The sequence below is a fragment of the Oncorhynchus mykiss genome, chromosome 24 (genome assembly GCF_013265735.2).
Source record: "Oncorhynchus mykiss isolate Arlee chromosome 24, USDA_OmykA_1.1, whole genome shotgun sequence".
In the NCBI taxonomy this organism is placed as follows: Eukaryota; Metazoa; Chordata; class Actinopteri; order Salmoniformes; family Salmonidae; genus Oncorhynchus; species Oncorhynchus mykiss.
The window spans coordinates 21,824,479-21,836,994 of record NC_048588.1 but is presented as its reverse complement, the minus strand read 5'-3'; the positions used below and the strand labels follow the sequence as shown (position 1 = coordinate 21,836,994).

The following is a 12,516-nucleotide window of genomic DNA, read 5'->3' as shown; positions in this document are numbered from 1 at the left end:
AGTTGAAGTGTACCTATGATGAAATTACAAGCCTCTCTCATATTTTTAAGTGGGAGAACTTGCACAATTGGTGGCTGACTAAATACTTTTTTGCCCCACTGTATGTAGGGCTGTTGTGTTTAATCTATGTACTGGGTTTTATTTGTAAATGTATACAGGGCTCTCTTGTAAAAATATTTGTATCTCAATGTGACTCCCTGTTTAAATAATGGTTAATAGAAATATTAAATTCTACTAGGCCTAACCCTGATTGCAGACTAACTTTGATATTAGGCCTACACATGTACTATTGATAAAACAATATTAATTGGGTAGATTATAATAATTGTAGTGTCATGGAGACACCCCTTGTTGTCCTGGTCTCATTACATATTGACAGGCTACATGTATGCATGCCATCTACCATTGTGTCCTCCTGGCTCTTCCAACTGCCATATCTGCTGCTTTCCTGATTCATCGTACAACTTGTAGATCTGTCATACAGCATGTAGATGTTTATGCAATTAAACAATACTCTAGGATTATTTTGGATCCTAATAATTAAATACCTTCATAAAGCACAGACCACACATTGGAAACTGAAGAGGATTTATTATATGGAGATAAGTGGGGGAGTAGATAGAGAAAGAATGCGAGAGCTCCTTCACATCTATAGGAACAAGAGTAGCCTTTAGGAGATGGTAGGTAGGTGGACCCTGGTGCTCTGCCATTTTCTGCCACTGCAATGAAACAAACAACAAAATGATCAAACCACATCAAGATAGGTCAAATGGAAGAATTTAAAAAAATACTTTTGTGGTTGAATTTTTTTCTTACTTAGTTGCTTCTCTGTTTTGGGACACTTGTGCATAAGGCAGAGGTGGGGGTGAATGCACAGATGGATGGGTGAGGGGAAGAGACTCATTTGGGATTCCGCAAGAATCGAATTGTGGACCTAGGTGCAGTGCTTGATTTGGACTAAAATAGGTGCTGATGCTCATTTTGGGTGCTGGTACTGTTAACATTTAGTTGCAGGAACTCCACAATACTTTTGAGCTAATATTCTATAAGAGGAACAGGAGCTCATGCAGTAGTAAATCTGAGGTGCCTGTACTCAGCTGCGGTGAGCCTCAACCCAAGTCCAGCATTGCATATGTCCCAATAGATAGTAATAGTGATAGAACTCTGACATAGCAGCCTACTTACCAGGGGCATGGCTTCCATCTGATTAACTCTGCCCCTTTATTAACAGAATAAAATTTAAAAAATAGTTTTTGCAATCACTTGCTTTGTGGTTGTGTAATTTACAACACCTTTTACTAAATTCAAAAATGTACTCAATTGGATGATGGAATTGACTATACTGACTACCACATGGTTGGTAGTGAAACACTTAGATGGCACATACTCATTATTTGCTGGTCCAAATTCACTCCCTACCCCTCCTCCTTGGCCCTGACTTTTCACTCCCTACCCCTCCTCCTTGGCCCTAACTTAACCCTTATATTTTTCTTAAGGTATAATCAGGAAAGTGGTGGAGTTTACACCATATTGCTTACACCTTTCACATATAGAAAAATGGAAGGCTTAGGGCCAAGGGAAAGAGTCGGGCAGTGTACTGGGACCGACTGATTCACTATGGGTAAAGCCCAAATCACACGGGAGCCTTTTTTATATGTGCGCGAACAAGCATGTTCACGCAGGAAAAAGAATGCATGGGAGTCAATGAGAGAAAACAGCTATGAGTGTCAAAGGCATCACAAGTATATATAAAGTCAAATTAGAAGCTATTTTTCCACACGGCGCAATGCTGGTAAAATGATCTGATATAGTCTCAGAAAATAGACTGTGCATTGTTAAAGAGTCTGGAATTGTGAAGTGCAGGTTAGCGTTCAGTTAAAGTGTTTTTTTTATTCTGTAAATAAGTTTAACTGCAAGCCAATATTATGTATAGAATAGTGCTTATGAAGCACTATGATTGTACAGTTCAAAGGAAGTGGTACAAATGAATCAAATCTGTTTTAGAGATTGAGTGGTGCAACATATATGCAGGTGCAGAAAGTAAGTTTAATGATAAGAAGAAGCAGATGAACAAAACAGAAGGGTATGCAGACAGGCATCCAAGACTCTCATTAAGTATGTACTATATGTACAAATACGCACAATGTTTTTGCCATAAGTTTGTGCTATTAGTGCATAAAAACATTGTGCTAATGTTGGAATTAAAATGGATCATTTACATAACATGCCTACCACTTTGAAGATGCAAAATATGTTTTATTGTGAAACAAACAAGACATAAGACAAAAAATCTGAAAACTTGAGCATGCATAACTATCCCCCCCCCCCCCTCAAAGTCAATACTTTGTAGAGCCACCTTTTGCAGCAATTACAGCTGCAAGTCTCTTGGGGTATGTTTCTATAAGGTTGGCATATCTAGCCACTGGGATTTGTGGTCATTATTGAAGGCTAAACTGCTCCAGCTCCTTCAAGTTGGATGGGTTCCCCTGGTGTACAGCAATCTTTAAATCATACCACAGATTCTCAATTGGATTGAGGTCTGGGCTTTTGATAAGGCCATTGATTGTACATTTTTTATCAGAAATATGTCTAATGTCAACCTAATCTCATTTTCATCCCTGCATCAAATGACCTAACACCTATTCTGAATGTCAACAAGATTTATCCCCCTCACAAACATACTGACCAGACCGCTCCTCCGCTTGCGCATGTTGATTTTGTCCACCCAGACCAGACGTGATCAGGCCATGCAGGTTGAAATATCAAAACGAACTCTGAACCAATTGCTGTTGCTAGCTAATTTGTCCTGGGATATAAACATTGGGTTGTTATTTTAGCTGAAATGCACATGTTCCTCTACTACGACAATTAATCCACAGATAAAAGGGCAAAAATGTGTTTCTGGTAATCTCTCCTCCTTCACGCCTCTTCTTCTTTGGACTTCATATGGAGGTTGGCAACCAACTTAAATGTAGGTGCATTATCACTACCGACTGGAGTGTGGTCCCTAAATTCATATTTTCAATCAATCATGCTCCTAAAAACCAATGAGGATATGGGAGAAGCGGGACTTGCAGCGCATCAAGGGTCACAATTTGAACAAAGTTATATTTTAGCACCTGGCTACGCAGATGCTTGTTGATGTGCGCGATCAGTGTGGGTGCAATGATTGAATAACTTGTATGTGTACATTTATTTTGCAACGCTTGCGCACATGAAGCGAGCAGTGTGGTCAGCATGTTACAACAATTCTGTTATTGTTTTTAGAGTGCTGAAAAGAACCTCAAGAATGTTGGTGATGACGTTGTGCTCCACCTGCTTGACGATAAACCATTTTTCAAAAGTTTAACTCCTGTCTATTTTACTCGTTGTGATTGCATAATGTTGTTACAACTGTCCAGTTCTCAAACACACCACATTATCCTCTTCCCAATATGGAAGTTACGGCAATCATCTCAAAGCTTTGTAGTTTTATTCTAGCTTTCATTCGGCTTACATCTTGCACACCTGGGAAACGAGCACCGCCTTTACATGTCTGTCTGCAAACAGCCAAGTAGTCAAACCAGTCCGAATATTTGGAACATCACCTCTGCAAGACGTTCACAGGTAAAACGAACTATTGTTGTATACATTCAACATCGATTTCCAAATGTACATTCATAATACATTCAGACATATATTTTTAACAAAAGTTATTCATATTTAATTCACATGCAATATGCCTATACTCCATTTCTACAGAAGTAAACTCATCAGCTGTAGTTGTACATAGTAATGGATGTTGAACCTGGCTGTGGAGACAATAATGGAAACCTTAAGCCTGGTAATAACATTCACACAATAGTGACCTAAATACCTATTTCTAATGAAATACAGGTTGGTTGGGCAAATAATCTTTGTAAATGTCATGTATCCTGTTCACCTACATAGTTATATTTTAAGAGGTCTATGATGTGAAATACATATACAGTGCCTTCAGAAAGTATTCAGATTCCTTGACTTTTAACACATTTTGTTAGGTTACAGCCTTATTCTAAAAAAAAAAAAAAATTCCTAATCAATCTACACCCAATACCCCATAATGACAAAGCAAAAACAGGTTTTTTAGAAATGTTTGCTAATTTATTCAAATCAACAGAAATGCCACATTTACATAAGTATTCAGACCCTTTACTCAGCACTTTGTTGAAGCACCTTTGGCAGCAATTACAGCCTAGAGTGTTCTTGGGTATGATGCTACAAGCTTTGCACACCTGTATTTGGGGAGTTTCTCCCATTCTTCTCAGCAGATCCTCTCAAGCTGTCAGGTTGGATGCTGAGCGTTGCTGCGCAGCTATTTTCAGGTCTCTCCAGAGATGTTCAATCGGGTTCAAGTCCGGGCTCCGGCTGGGCCACTCAAGGACATTCAGAGACATGTCCCAAAGCCACTCTTGCGTTGTCTTGGCTATGTGCTTAAGGTTGTTGTCTTTAGCACTCTGGAGCAGGTTTTCATCAAGGATCTTTCAGTACTTTGCTCCGTTCATCTTTACCACAATCCTGACTAGTCTCCCACTCCCTGCCACTGAAAAACATCCCTACAGCATGATGCTGCCACCACCATGCTTCAACGTAGGGATGGTGTCAGGTTTCCTCCAGACGTGACGCTTGGCATTCAGGCCAAAGAGTTCAAGCCTGGTTTCATCAAACCAGATAATCTTGTTTCTCATGGTTTGTTTCTTTATGTGCCTTTTGGCACATTCCAAGCGGGCTGTCATGTGCCTTTTACTGAGGAGTGACTTCCGTCTGGCCACTCTACTATAAAGGCCTGATTGGTGAAGCGCTGTAGAGATGGTGGTCCTTCTGAAATGTTCTCCCATCTCCACAGAGTGACCATCAGGTTCTTGGTCACCTCCCTGACCAATGCCCTTTTCCCCAGATTGCTCAGTTTGGCCAGGCGGACAGCTCTAGGAAGAGTCTTGGTGGTTCCAAACTCCATTTAAGAATGATGAAGGCCACCGTGTTCTTTGGGACCTTCAATGCTGCAGAAATCTTTTGGTACCTTCCCCAGATCTGTGCCTCAACAGAATCCTGTCTCTGAGCTCTATGGACAATTCCTTCGACCTCATGGCTTGTTCTTTGCTCCGATATGCACTGTCAACTGTGAGACCTTATATAGACAGGTGTGCGCCTTTCCAAATCATGTCCAATCTATTGAATATACCACAGGTAGACTCCAATCAAGTTGTAGAAACATATCAAGGATGATCGATGGAAACTGGATGCACTTGAGCTCAATTTTGAGTCTCATAGCAAAGTGTCTGAATACTTATGTAAATAAGGTATTTATTATTTTTATAAATTATAAAAAAGGTTTTCATCAAGGATCTTTCAGTACTTTGCTCCGTTCATCTTTACCACAATCCTGACTAGTCTCCCACTCCCTATTTATTATTTTTATAAATTATAAAAAATAAAAATAAAACTGTTTTTACTTTATCATTATGGGGTATTGTGTGTAGATTGGTGAGGATTTTATTTTTTGTTAATACATTTTAGAATATGGCTGTAATGTAACAAAATATCAAAAAAGTCAAGGGGTCTGAATACTTAATGAAGGCCCTGTGTATATTTTTTACAATAGATTCTAGATCTCTGTATGTATGCAATAGTCCAATGCACTTGTAAATGACATATGATGAATGTCACTGACAAATCCTTACAGTAAAACAGAGCTAAACAACTCTATTGTATTCTGGAACACAGAACCCAAACCCACCAATCCTGATTCAACAGAGGGTGGCCCAGAGAGTCCCAAACCAAGTAGGCCTTCTAACTCTTTTGTATGCTGTTGTAAAGTTGACACAATATGTGCTTTTCACATATATCTTATGGCATCTGTATTTTCATAATTTCTGTGAAAGGGAAGAATTTGTACACATCTTATTAGCAAATCTTTGAGCATGTATCAAATGCCCTAGGCCTGGACTTATCTCTCTCTCTCCCCCTCTATGTTCATTCTTCCATTCTAGGAAAGATTGTAGCCTTCACAGCCAAACTAAACATTTGTGACAGCTACCCAACTCACAGCAGTATCCTGAAGTTTGCCAACGTCCTGGTCAATGAGGGAGACGGCTATAGTACTCATACAGGAAAATTCAACTGCCCACTGGCTGGCTTGTACCACTTCACATTGCATATGTCCACCTACGGCCGCGCCCAGTGTAGTATCTTAAAGAATGGCCAGCGGGTTGTCTCAGCATACCACACCAGCCTGCCAGACAAGTGTTGCCAGGTAGTCAGCATTGGTAGTGTGATTGAGCTCACTGTAGGAGACCAGGTTTGGGTTAATCTGTGGGGACCTATAAGACATGACATTTTTGCTACTGAAGACAATGACACTGTGTTTGTTGGGTTTCTTTTGGCATAATAACTTCATTGCATACTAAGTGGGTGTCCTGATATGTACTTATTTAGTGCCAATTTACTTGTCTTCAACTCCTCAGTGGTGTAATTAAATTGATAATGCATTTTATCGGTTAACAACAACGCATTTTTTATATTCTGATAATAATAAACACGGAATGACACACGCGTGTTGGGTGTCATTTAGTCCTCCACAGCAGTTGGCGCTGCAACTAATAAACTGCCATCGAATTCTCTAACATTTTGTGCGCGTGCGTCTTGTTTTCATCGTGGAAGCGGGAGACAACATTGCTAGCTAGCCAGAAATTCTGAGTTGTTCATTATTTCGTTGATTTTTATTTGTAAACCATTTCAAATGGATATAGAGGGTGGTACATATGAACCCGGATTCGTTGGGATTCGATTTTGTCAAGAATGGTAAGAGCAGATGGTTATAAAGAAGTTAACTTAGAAAGTGCATAACGTCACTGTAGCTAGCTAGCTAAAGACTAGTAGCTATGAAATTGAGTCGCAATCCTTATTCTCTCTGACGGTACCAGTATAGTCCAAAATTGTATGAAGTGCGCGAGGTAATTAACGTGTTATATATGAAAATAATGGGTATAATGTAGTATCTAGGATAGATAAACGGGTGCATAATGAGTATCTGATTAGGATATCGTGACCTGTAATACCTCAGTAAAGAATTGTGCTTGCTCTGCATAGATATGTGGCGTAAATTGTGGTCTTTACGGTCAATCAATTACTGTCAATGTTATCTTTACGGTCAATCACAAGTCTGTCTGATCATTTCGTCTCTCATTGACCTGATATCACATGACTAGACAATTGACTCAGTCTCACAACATAGACCAGGCAGGCGTCTCTGCTTCAGTTTGTTGGTGTTTTAAAAAAATGAATATTTCATCATTCACATTACGAGTTCAAAATGTCTTTGTAAAACGTCAAGGTTTTTCTTTGAACATTGTCTGGCCTCTTCCACCAGATCTAGGTGACGCTGAAGCATATGGGCACTCTTCCAAGTAGGCTGGAAAATAGAACGAGTCAAAATACACCCAAGGCTGAAAAATGACAGAACGTTGGCTAAACTGGAACACTAGCGCAATCCCATAGCAAATGAATGGAATCGAACATACACACAGCTTGTTTTGACTGGTGTGACGTTTATAATTCGTAATCCTCGAATAGTAAATTAGTAAACCTCGATAGTGACAAGTGTATTTATGCCTGCATAACGTGGAAGTAGGGGAAAATTGCAACTTTTGACTATTTCTGGTCTAGCGATCGATGACAGCAGAGTACGCTGTTCAACCTTATGCAATTAGAAAGAAGAGATTATCCTGATTAAAATTGTGCCCGACTTGAAAAAAATCTAAATATACACATTGCGAGATATTTGGCGAAATAGACCAGCATGCCTCTCCATAGGAAAACAATGGGGGGAGCGCAGCGTTCCAAGGGCAAATGGTGTTTCGAGGCTAGCGTTTGATGACAACAGAGTAAGCTGCCCAGCCTTACACAATTAGACAGAGGAGATTCTCATGTTTTAAAATGGTTCCAAATTGAAAAAAATCTAAATATATACATTGTCATATATTTGGCCAAATAGACAGATATACCTATTTCCCTATAGTAAACAATGGGAAGACCTCAGAGTTCCATTAGTAATTTGTTGTTAATTACATTTTAACTACCAGCAACGTGGGCAGGTCTCATTGCCAACAATAGCAAAGCAGGCATTGTGAAGTACAACATTAAGCTGGGAATAGGACATTTGGAAGGCGAGTTGGTGCTCAATAGAACAAATAGGAGCTGGCAGGGTGAAAAATGACCTAAATAAAGCCTGTTTTTTTTGTGAATACTTCAAACCTACGGAAAGCAGCTGGGAGATGCAATGAGCTAGTTATCAGAAAAAAACATTATTACAACATTTCAGGTGTCCAGCCTATACTAAGCAGTGTTGCTACTCTGATGCGGGTCTTTTTATGTAAGCCCGTAGCGATTTCATATTTCTCCCACTGACCGCGGAAAAATAACCAGTTTTGATACAAATCGCCTTTCTTGTCCATGTCGCTAGGCAATGGAATTTGACTGAGAGACGTTGCAGGCTCTCCATCTTCACTCATTTGATCCACTTGTTTGCGTTTATCCGACAGCGATTACATTGTCCTCATACCTTATCCTCTTTTCCGTAGCGCTTGGCTTTGGGTTAATTTCTCTGACCCCATGTTAATATGTGAATATCTCTCGTCGGAGAGTTAGATGAGATGCAAGCATAATCCTTTACTCAGGTGTTACCTGTCACAACATCCTAATCAGACAATCATAATGCACCTGTTTAGCTATCCTAGATAGGTGCCCCCACTAGCGCTCTCTCTGGGTTGTCATTATGACCATTATCTTAACACAAACTAGAATGTTATAACAAAATTGTTTCATTCTGTTTTAGCAACAACATGTTGTATCCCAAAGAAGACAAGGAGAATCGAATCCTGCTCTATGCAGTAAGTGTGATGACATTCATATACCCACTCCAAATGGCTTACAGTAGTTAGCTAGTTTCATGCACTACCTTTATTGGTTGGGAAGTGTTTGAGCTTTCAATTGTTGAAACAAGTAAATGCATGAATGTAGTAACCATTTTTGACTTCGCTGTGTATCTCAACAGTGCAGGAACTGTGACTATCAACAAGAAGCAGACAACAGCTGCATCTATGTCAACAAGATCACCCATGAAGTTGAGTAAGTGATCCCTATTTTCCACCACTTATTCTCAGACACTGAAATATACATCTGTCATGGGAAATTAAGTAATTTGTCTCATCTTTCTCACCCCTTTCTCTTCTCTCTCTCTCTCTCTCTTCTCTCCTCAGTGAGCTGACGCAGATAATTGCAGATGTGTCTCAGGATCCAACGCTACCCCGGACAGAGGATCACCCCTGCCCAAAGTGAGAGTGGCCAACACTCACACACACTCGAACAAACACTCTCTTTATCTTCCTCCTTTAGCTCTCTGAAATCAGGCAATTTTTCCACACTTTTTCGATTCACAAACATCTCTATCAATTCAAAATAACTTCCAAATAAATCTAACATTGATCTCTTTTCTCTCTTTTCAGGTGCGGTCACAAGGAGGCAGTGTTTTTCCAGTCCCACAGTATGAAGGCTGAGGTGCGTTGCTATTTTTTCATCATTGAACATTCTCTGTCCCCAAAGAGTTAGCCAAATATAGAAATACTAGAGTCCACTGAGCCATATGGATACATTAATATGTGGTGTATATGAAAGTAACTGCTTTATTTTCTATGTAGGATGCCATGAGGCTGTACTATGTCTGCACGGCCCCTCACTGTGGACACCGCTGGACGGAGTGAAGAAGAGGTCAGATGTATGCATCCACAGCGTCTGCTGTCACCCAACAGGCTACTGTGTCTCACTGGTTCACTGTGGCTGAAATCAGAATGACTGATCATTATGTGGGTCTAAAATACTCAGCCAAATCAGAAACTTTATTTACAGGAATACTAACTTTTTGTGTTAGTTCTTCATCATCTTGTTGGCAAGTATGTCGTGGAACTGCTAAGATTTGTATGGACCACTTAAATCCCATGTATTACCTTGTTGTGGAGGAACACCTAACTGTTGGGACATTGTGTTAATAATGTATTAGCTCTAGTACTTTTTTCAGGTATTTGTCTTATTATTATTATTTTTTGAACTGGGAGAAATAAAATAAAAAATACAACTTTTGTTAAATGCTTCTGATTTCTTTCAAAAAGACTTCTCTAAAACTGTGAATGCCACTGTTGTATATATTAAATATTTCCTGAATTACCGTGGTTACACAATCCCGTGAACCAATCTCTGTTGCAATACTTGCCATCCCAAAAGAGCTGAAATAGAGATGGTTAAAAAAAGTATTGTGTTTTATAACTGGGCATATGAAATGTTCCTCTTTAGTGGTGTGGTTTCGACTTTCTTTTTTTCTAGGCCTACCTGTTTGGCTGAAATAGAAATGGTTAAAAAAAGTATTGTGTTTTATAACTGGGCATATGAAATGTTCCTCTTTAGTAGTGTGGCTTCGACTTCTCTTTTTTTTCTAGGCCTACCTGTTTGGCCACTGCAGTGTATTTCCCAATGTGTGTATTTTTCAGTTGTTTTCAGACCCACTGAGAGTTGGTGTCATTGAGAAACACATGACTAATGTGATTGGCATGCACGTGAAAGGAAAGTACGCAAAACATGTAATAACCCGCTGGAGAAACAGTCCACACCCCCTTTAACAATATGTTGTTAACAACTTATTCTAAGGAACGTCAAGGAAACTTGCTCTTTTAAATGGCCTCTAGCGACTAAATCAAAAGCAAGTCTGGATAATATAATACATGGATTTAAGAGTCACTGGTAAGGAAGTACCTATGAGTTCTATCGAAAGGTAATGATTAAGTTTTCTGATAATGCTTTGAGGACTAGGTATGATACTTTGTTATGAATGGGTAAACGAAAGTGAATTGTTAGGTCTATAGTTTGGATATGGAACACCATAGATTTACTGTGGTTTGTTAACCATATGCATGCATTTCAGTAGAGGTGGTTACTCGGGAACAGTGGGGAGCAGTAGCCCCTCGATGCCGGGAGACCCTCAAGTGTCCTGCTCAAAGAGTTGTCATACACCACACTGCACTGTTGCACTGCAGGGGCATCCGAGAATGTATGGACCAGCTCATCCACATACAGACAATGCATATGCAGGATAGGAACTTTGATGACATTGGATACAAGTGAGTGACCTCTCCTTTCCTGGTGTTTTCTATCATTCATTGTGTCAGGATAATACTAAATGGAAATAACTGTTTTCTTGCATTTGCAGCTTTCTTATTGGGGGAGATTGCACAGTGTATGAGGGCCGAGGCTGGGGTGTTGTGGGTGCACATACCAAGGACAATAACCGTGACTCTTTGGGCATTGCCTTCATGGGCAACTTCAACAGTAAGAAACACAATATTGGACTTTTCATCTCCAAGTCATTACAGTGTGTAAGGCATTGATGCCAATGGGTTCCGCTTCTCTGTTTCAGATGAGAGCCCTAGTCCAGCAGCCCTGTCATCTGTTAAACAGCTCCTGCAGTGTGGTGTTTCCCAGGGGCATTTGCACCCTGGATTTACCCTGCTTGGGCATAGAGACTTGGGGGACACTGAATGTCCTGGGGAGAGACTATACGCTGCACTAAAACATCTACAATTTCCCTAAACATAACCTCTTCCACAGGCTCAATTGCTACTGGTTCGACAGAGAAAGTGAGTCGGTGGTGAAAGAGAAAACCCTGAACAGCACACTTAACATTTTGGGACTTCCTTGTGTGTTTTTAAACCACTAGATGGGGCAATGATGCTTTATTGTAGCCATGGCCTAAAATGCATACTCTTTTTTTCACAAGCATTTCACTAGACCCGCAATAACATCTGCTAAACACTTGTATGTGACCAATCAAATTTGATTTGATAATGGGGTTTCCCAAACCCAGTCCTGGGGCCCCCCTGGGTGCACATTTTGTTTTTGCCCTAGCACTACACAGCTGATTCAAATGACCAACTCACCATCAAGCTTTGATTATTTGAATCAGCTGTGTAGTGGACCATTAGACCACTTTATATATCTGTGTTTTGTAGAGGACATACAGTGGGGGGGGGGGGGGGGGGAGTATTTGATCCCCTGCTGATTTTGTACATTTGCCCACTGACAAAGAAATGATCAGTCTATAATTTTAATGGTAGGTTTATTTGAACAGTGAAAGACAGAATAACAACAAAAAAATCCAGAAAAAAGCATGTAAAAAATGTAATAAATTGATTTGCATTTTAATGAGGGAAATAAGTATTTGACCCCCTCTCAATCAGAAAGATTTCTGGCTCCCAGGTGTCTTTTATACAGGTAACGAGCTGAGATTAGGAGCACACTCTAAAAGGGAGTGCTCCTAATCTCAGTTTGTTACCTGTATAAAAGACACCTGTCCACAGAAGCAATCAATGAATCAGATTCCAAACTCTCCACCAAGGACAAGACCAAAGAGCTCTCCAAGGGATGTCAGGGACAAGATTGTAGATTGTAAAGAAC

At 40.0% G+C, this 12,516-nt stretch overlaps 2 protein-coding genes across 3 annotated transcripts; both read left to right on the top strand.

Moving 5' to 3' along the window:
* Window positions 1-6,671: 6,671 nt before the first annotated feature.
* polr2i (RNA polymerase II subunit I) lies at window positions 6,672-10,145 on the top strand. Its single transcript, NM_001165064.2, is given in 6 exon segments — window positions 6,672-6,819; window positions 8,852-8,906; window positions 9,071-9,144; window positions 9,276-9,350; window positions 9,522-9,573; window positions 9,714-10,145. Coding segments are annotated over 6 exon segments (381 nt in total). The 5' UTR covers window positions 6,672-6,757; the 3' UTR covers window positions 9,777-10,145.
* A 540-nt stretch (window positions 10,146-10,685) lies between these two features.
* Window positions 10,686-12,076, top strand: pglyrp5 (peptidoglycan recognition protein 5). Of its 2 annotated transcripts, none has more exons than XM_021581801.2 (4): window positions 10,686-10,806; window positions 10,991-11,183; window positions 11,273-11,391; window positions 11,480-12,076. In XM_021581801.2, the coding sequence occupies exons 1-4, from the start codon at window positions 10,788-10,790 to the stop codon at window positions 11,650-11,652; spliced, it is 504 nt and encodes a 167-aa protein (XP_021437476.1). In that variant the 5' UTR covers window positions 10,686-10,787; the 3' UTR covers window positions 11,653-12,076. The 2 variants fall into 2 exon arrangements, with proteins under 2 accessions (XP_021437476.1, XP_021437475.1); XM_021581800.2 differs by having other exon boundaries at window positions 10,988-11,183.
* The last annotated feature ends 440 nt before the right edge of the window (window positions 12,077-12,516 follow it).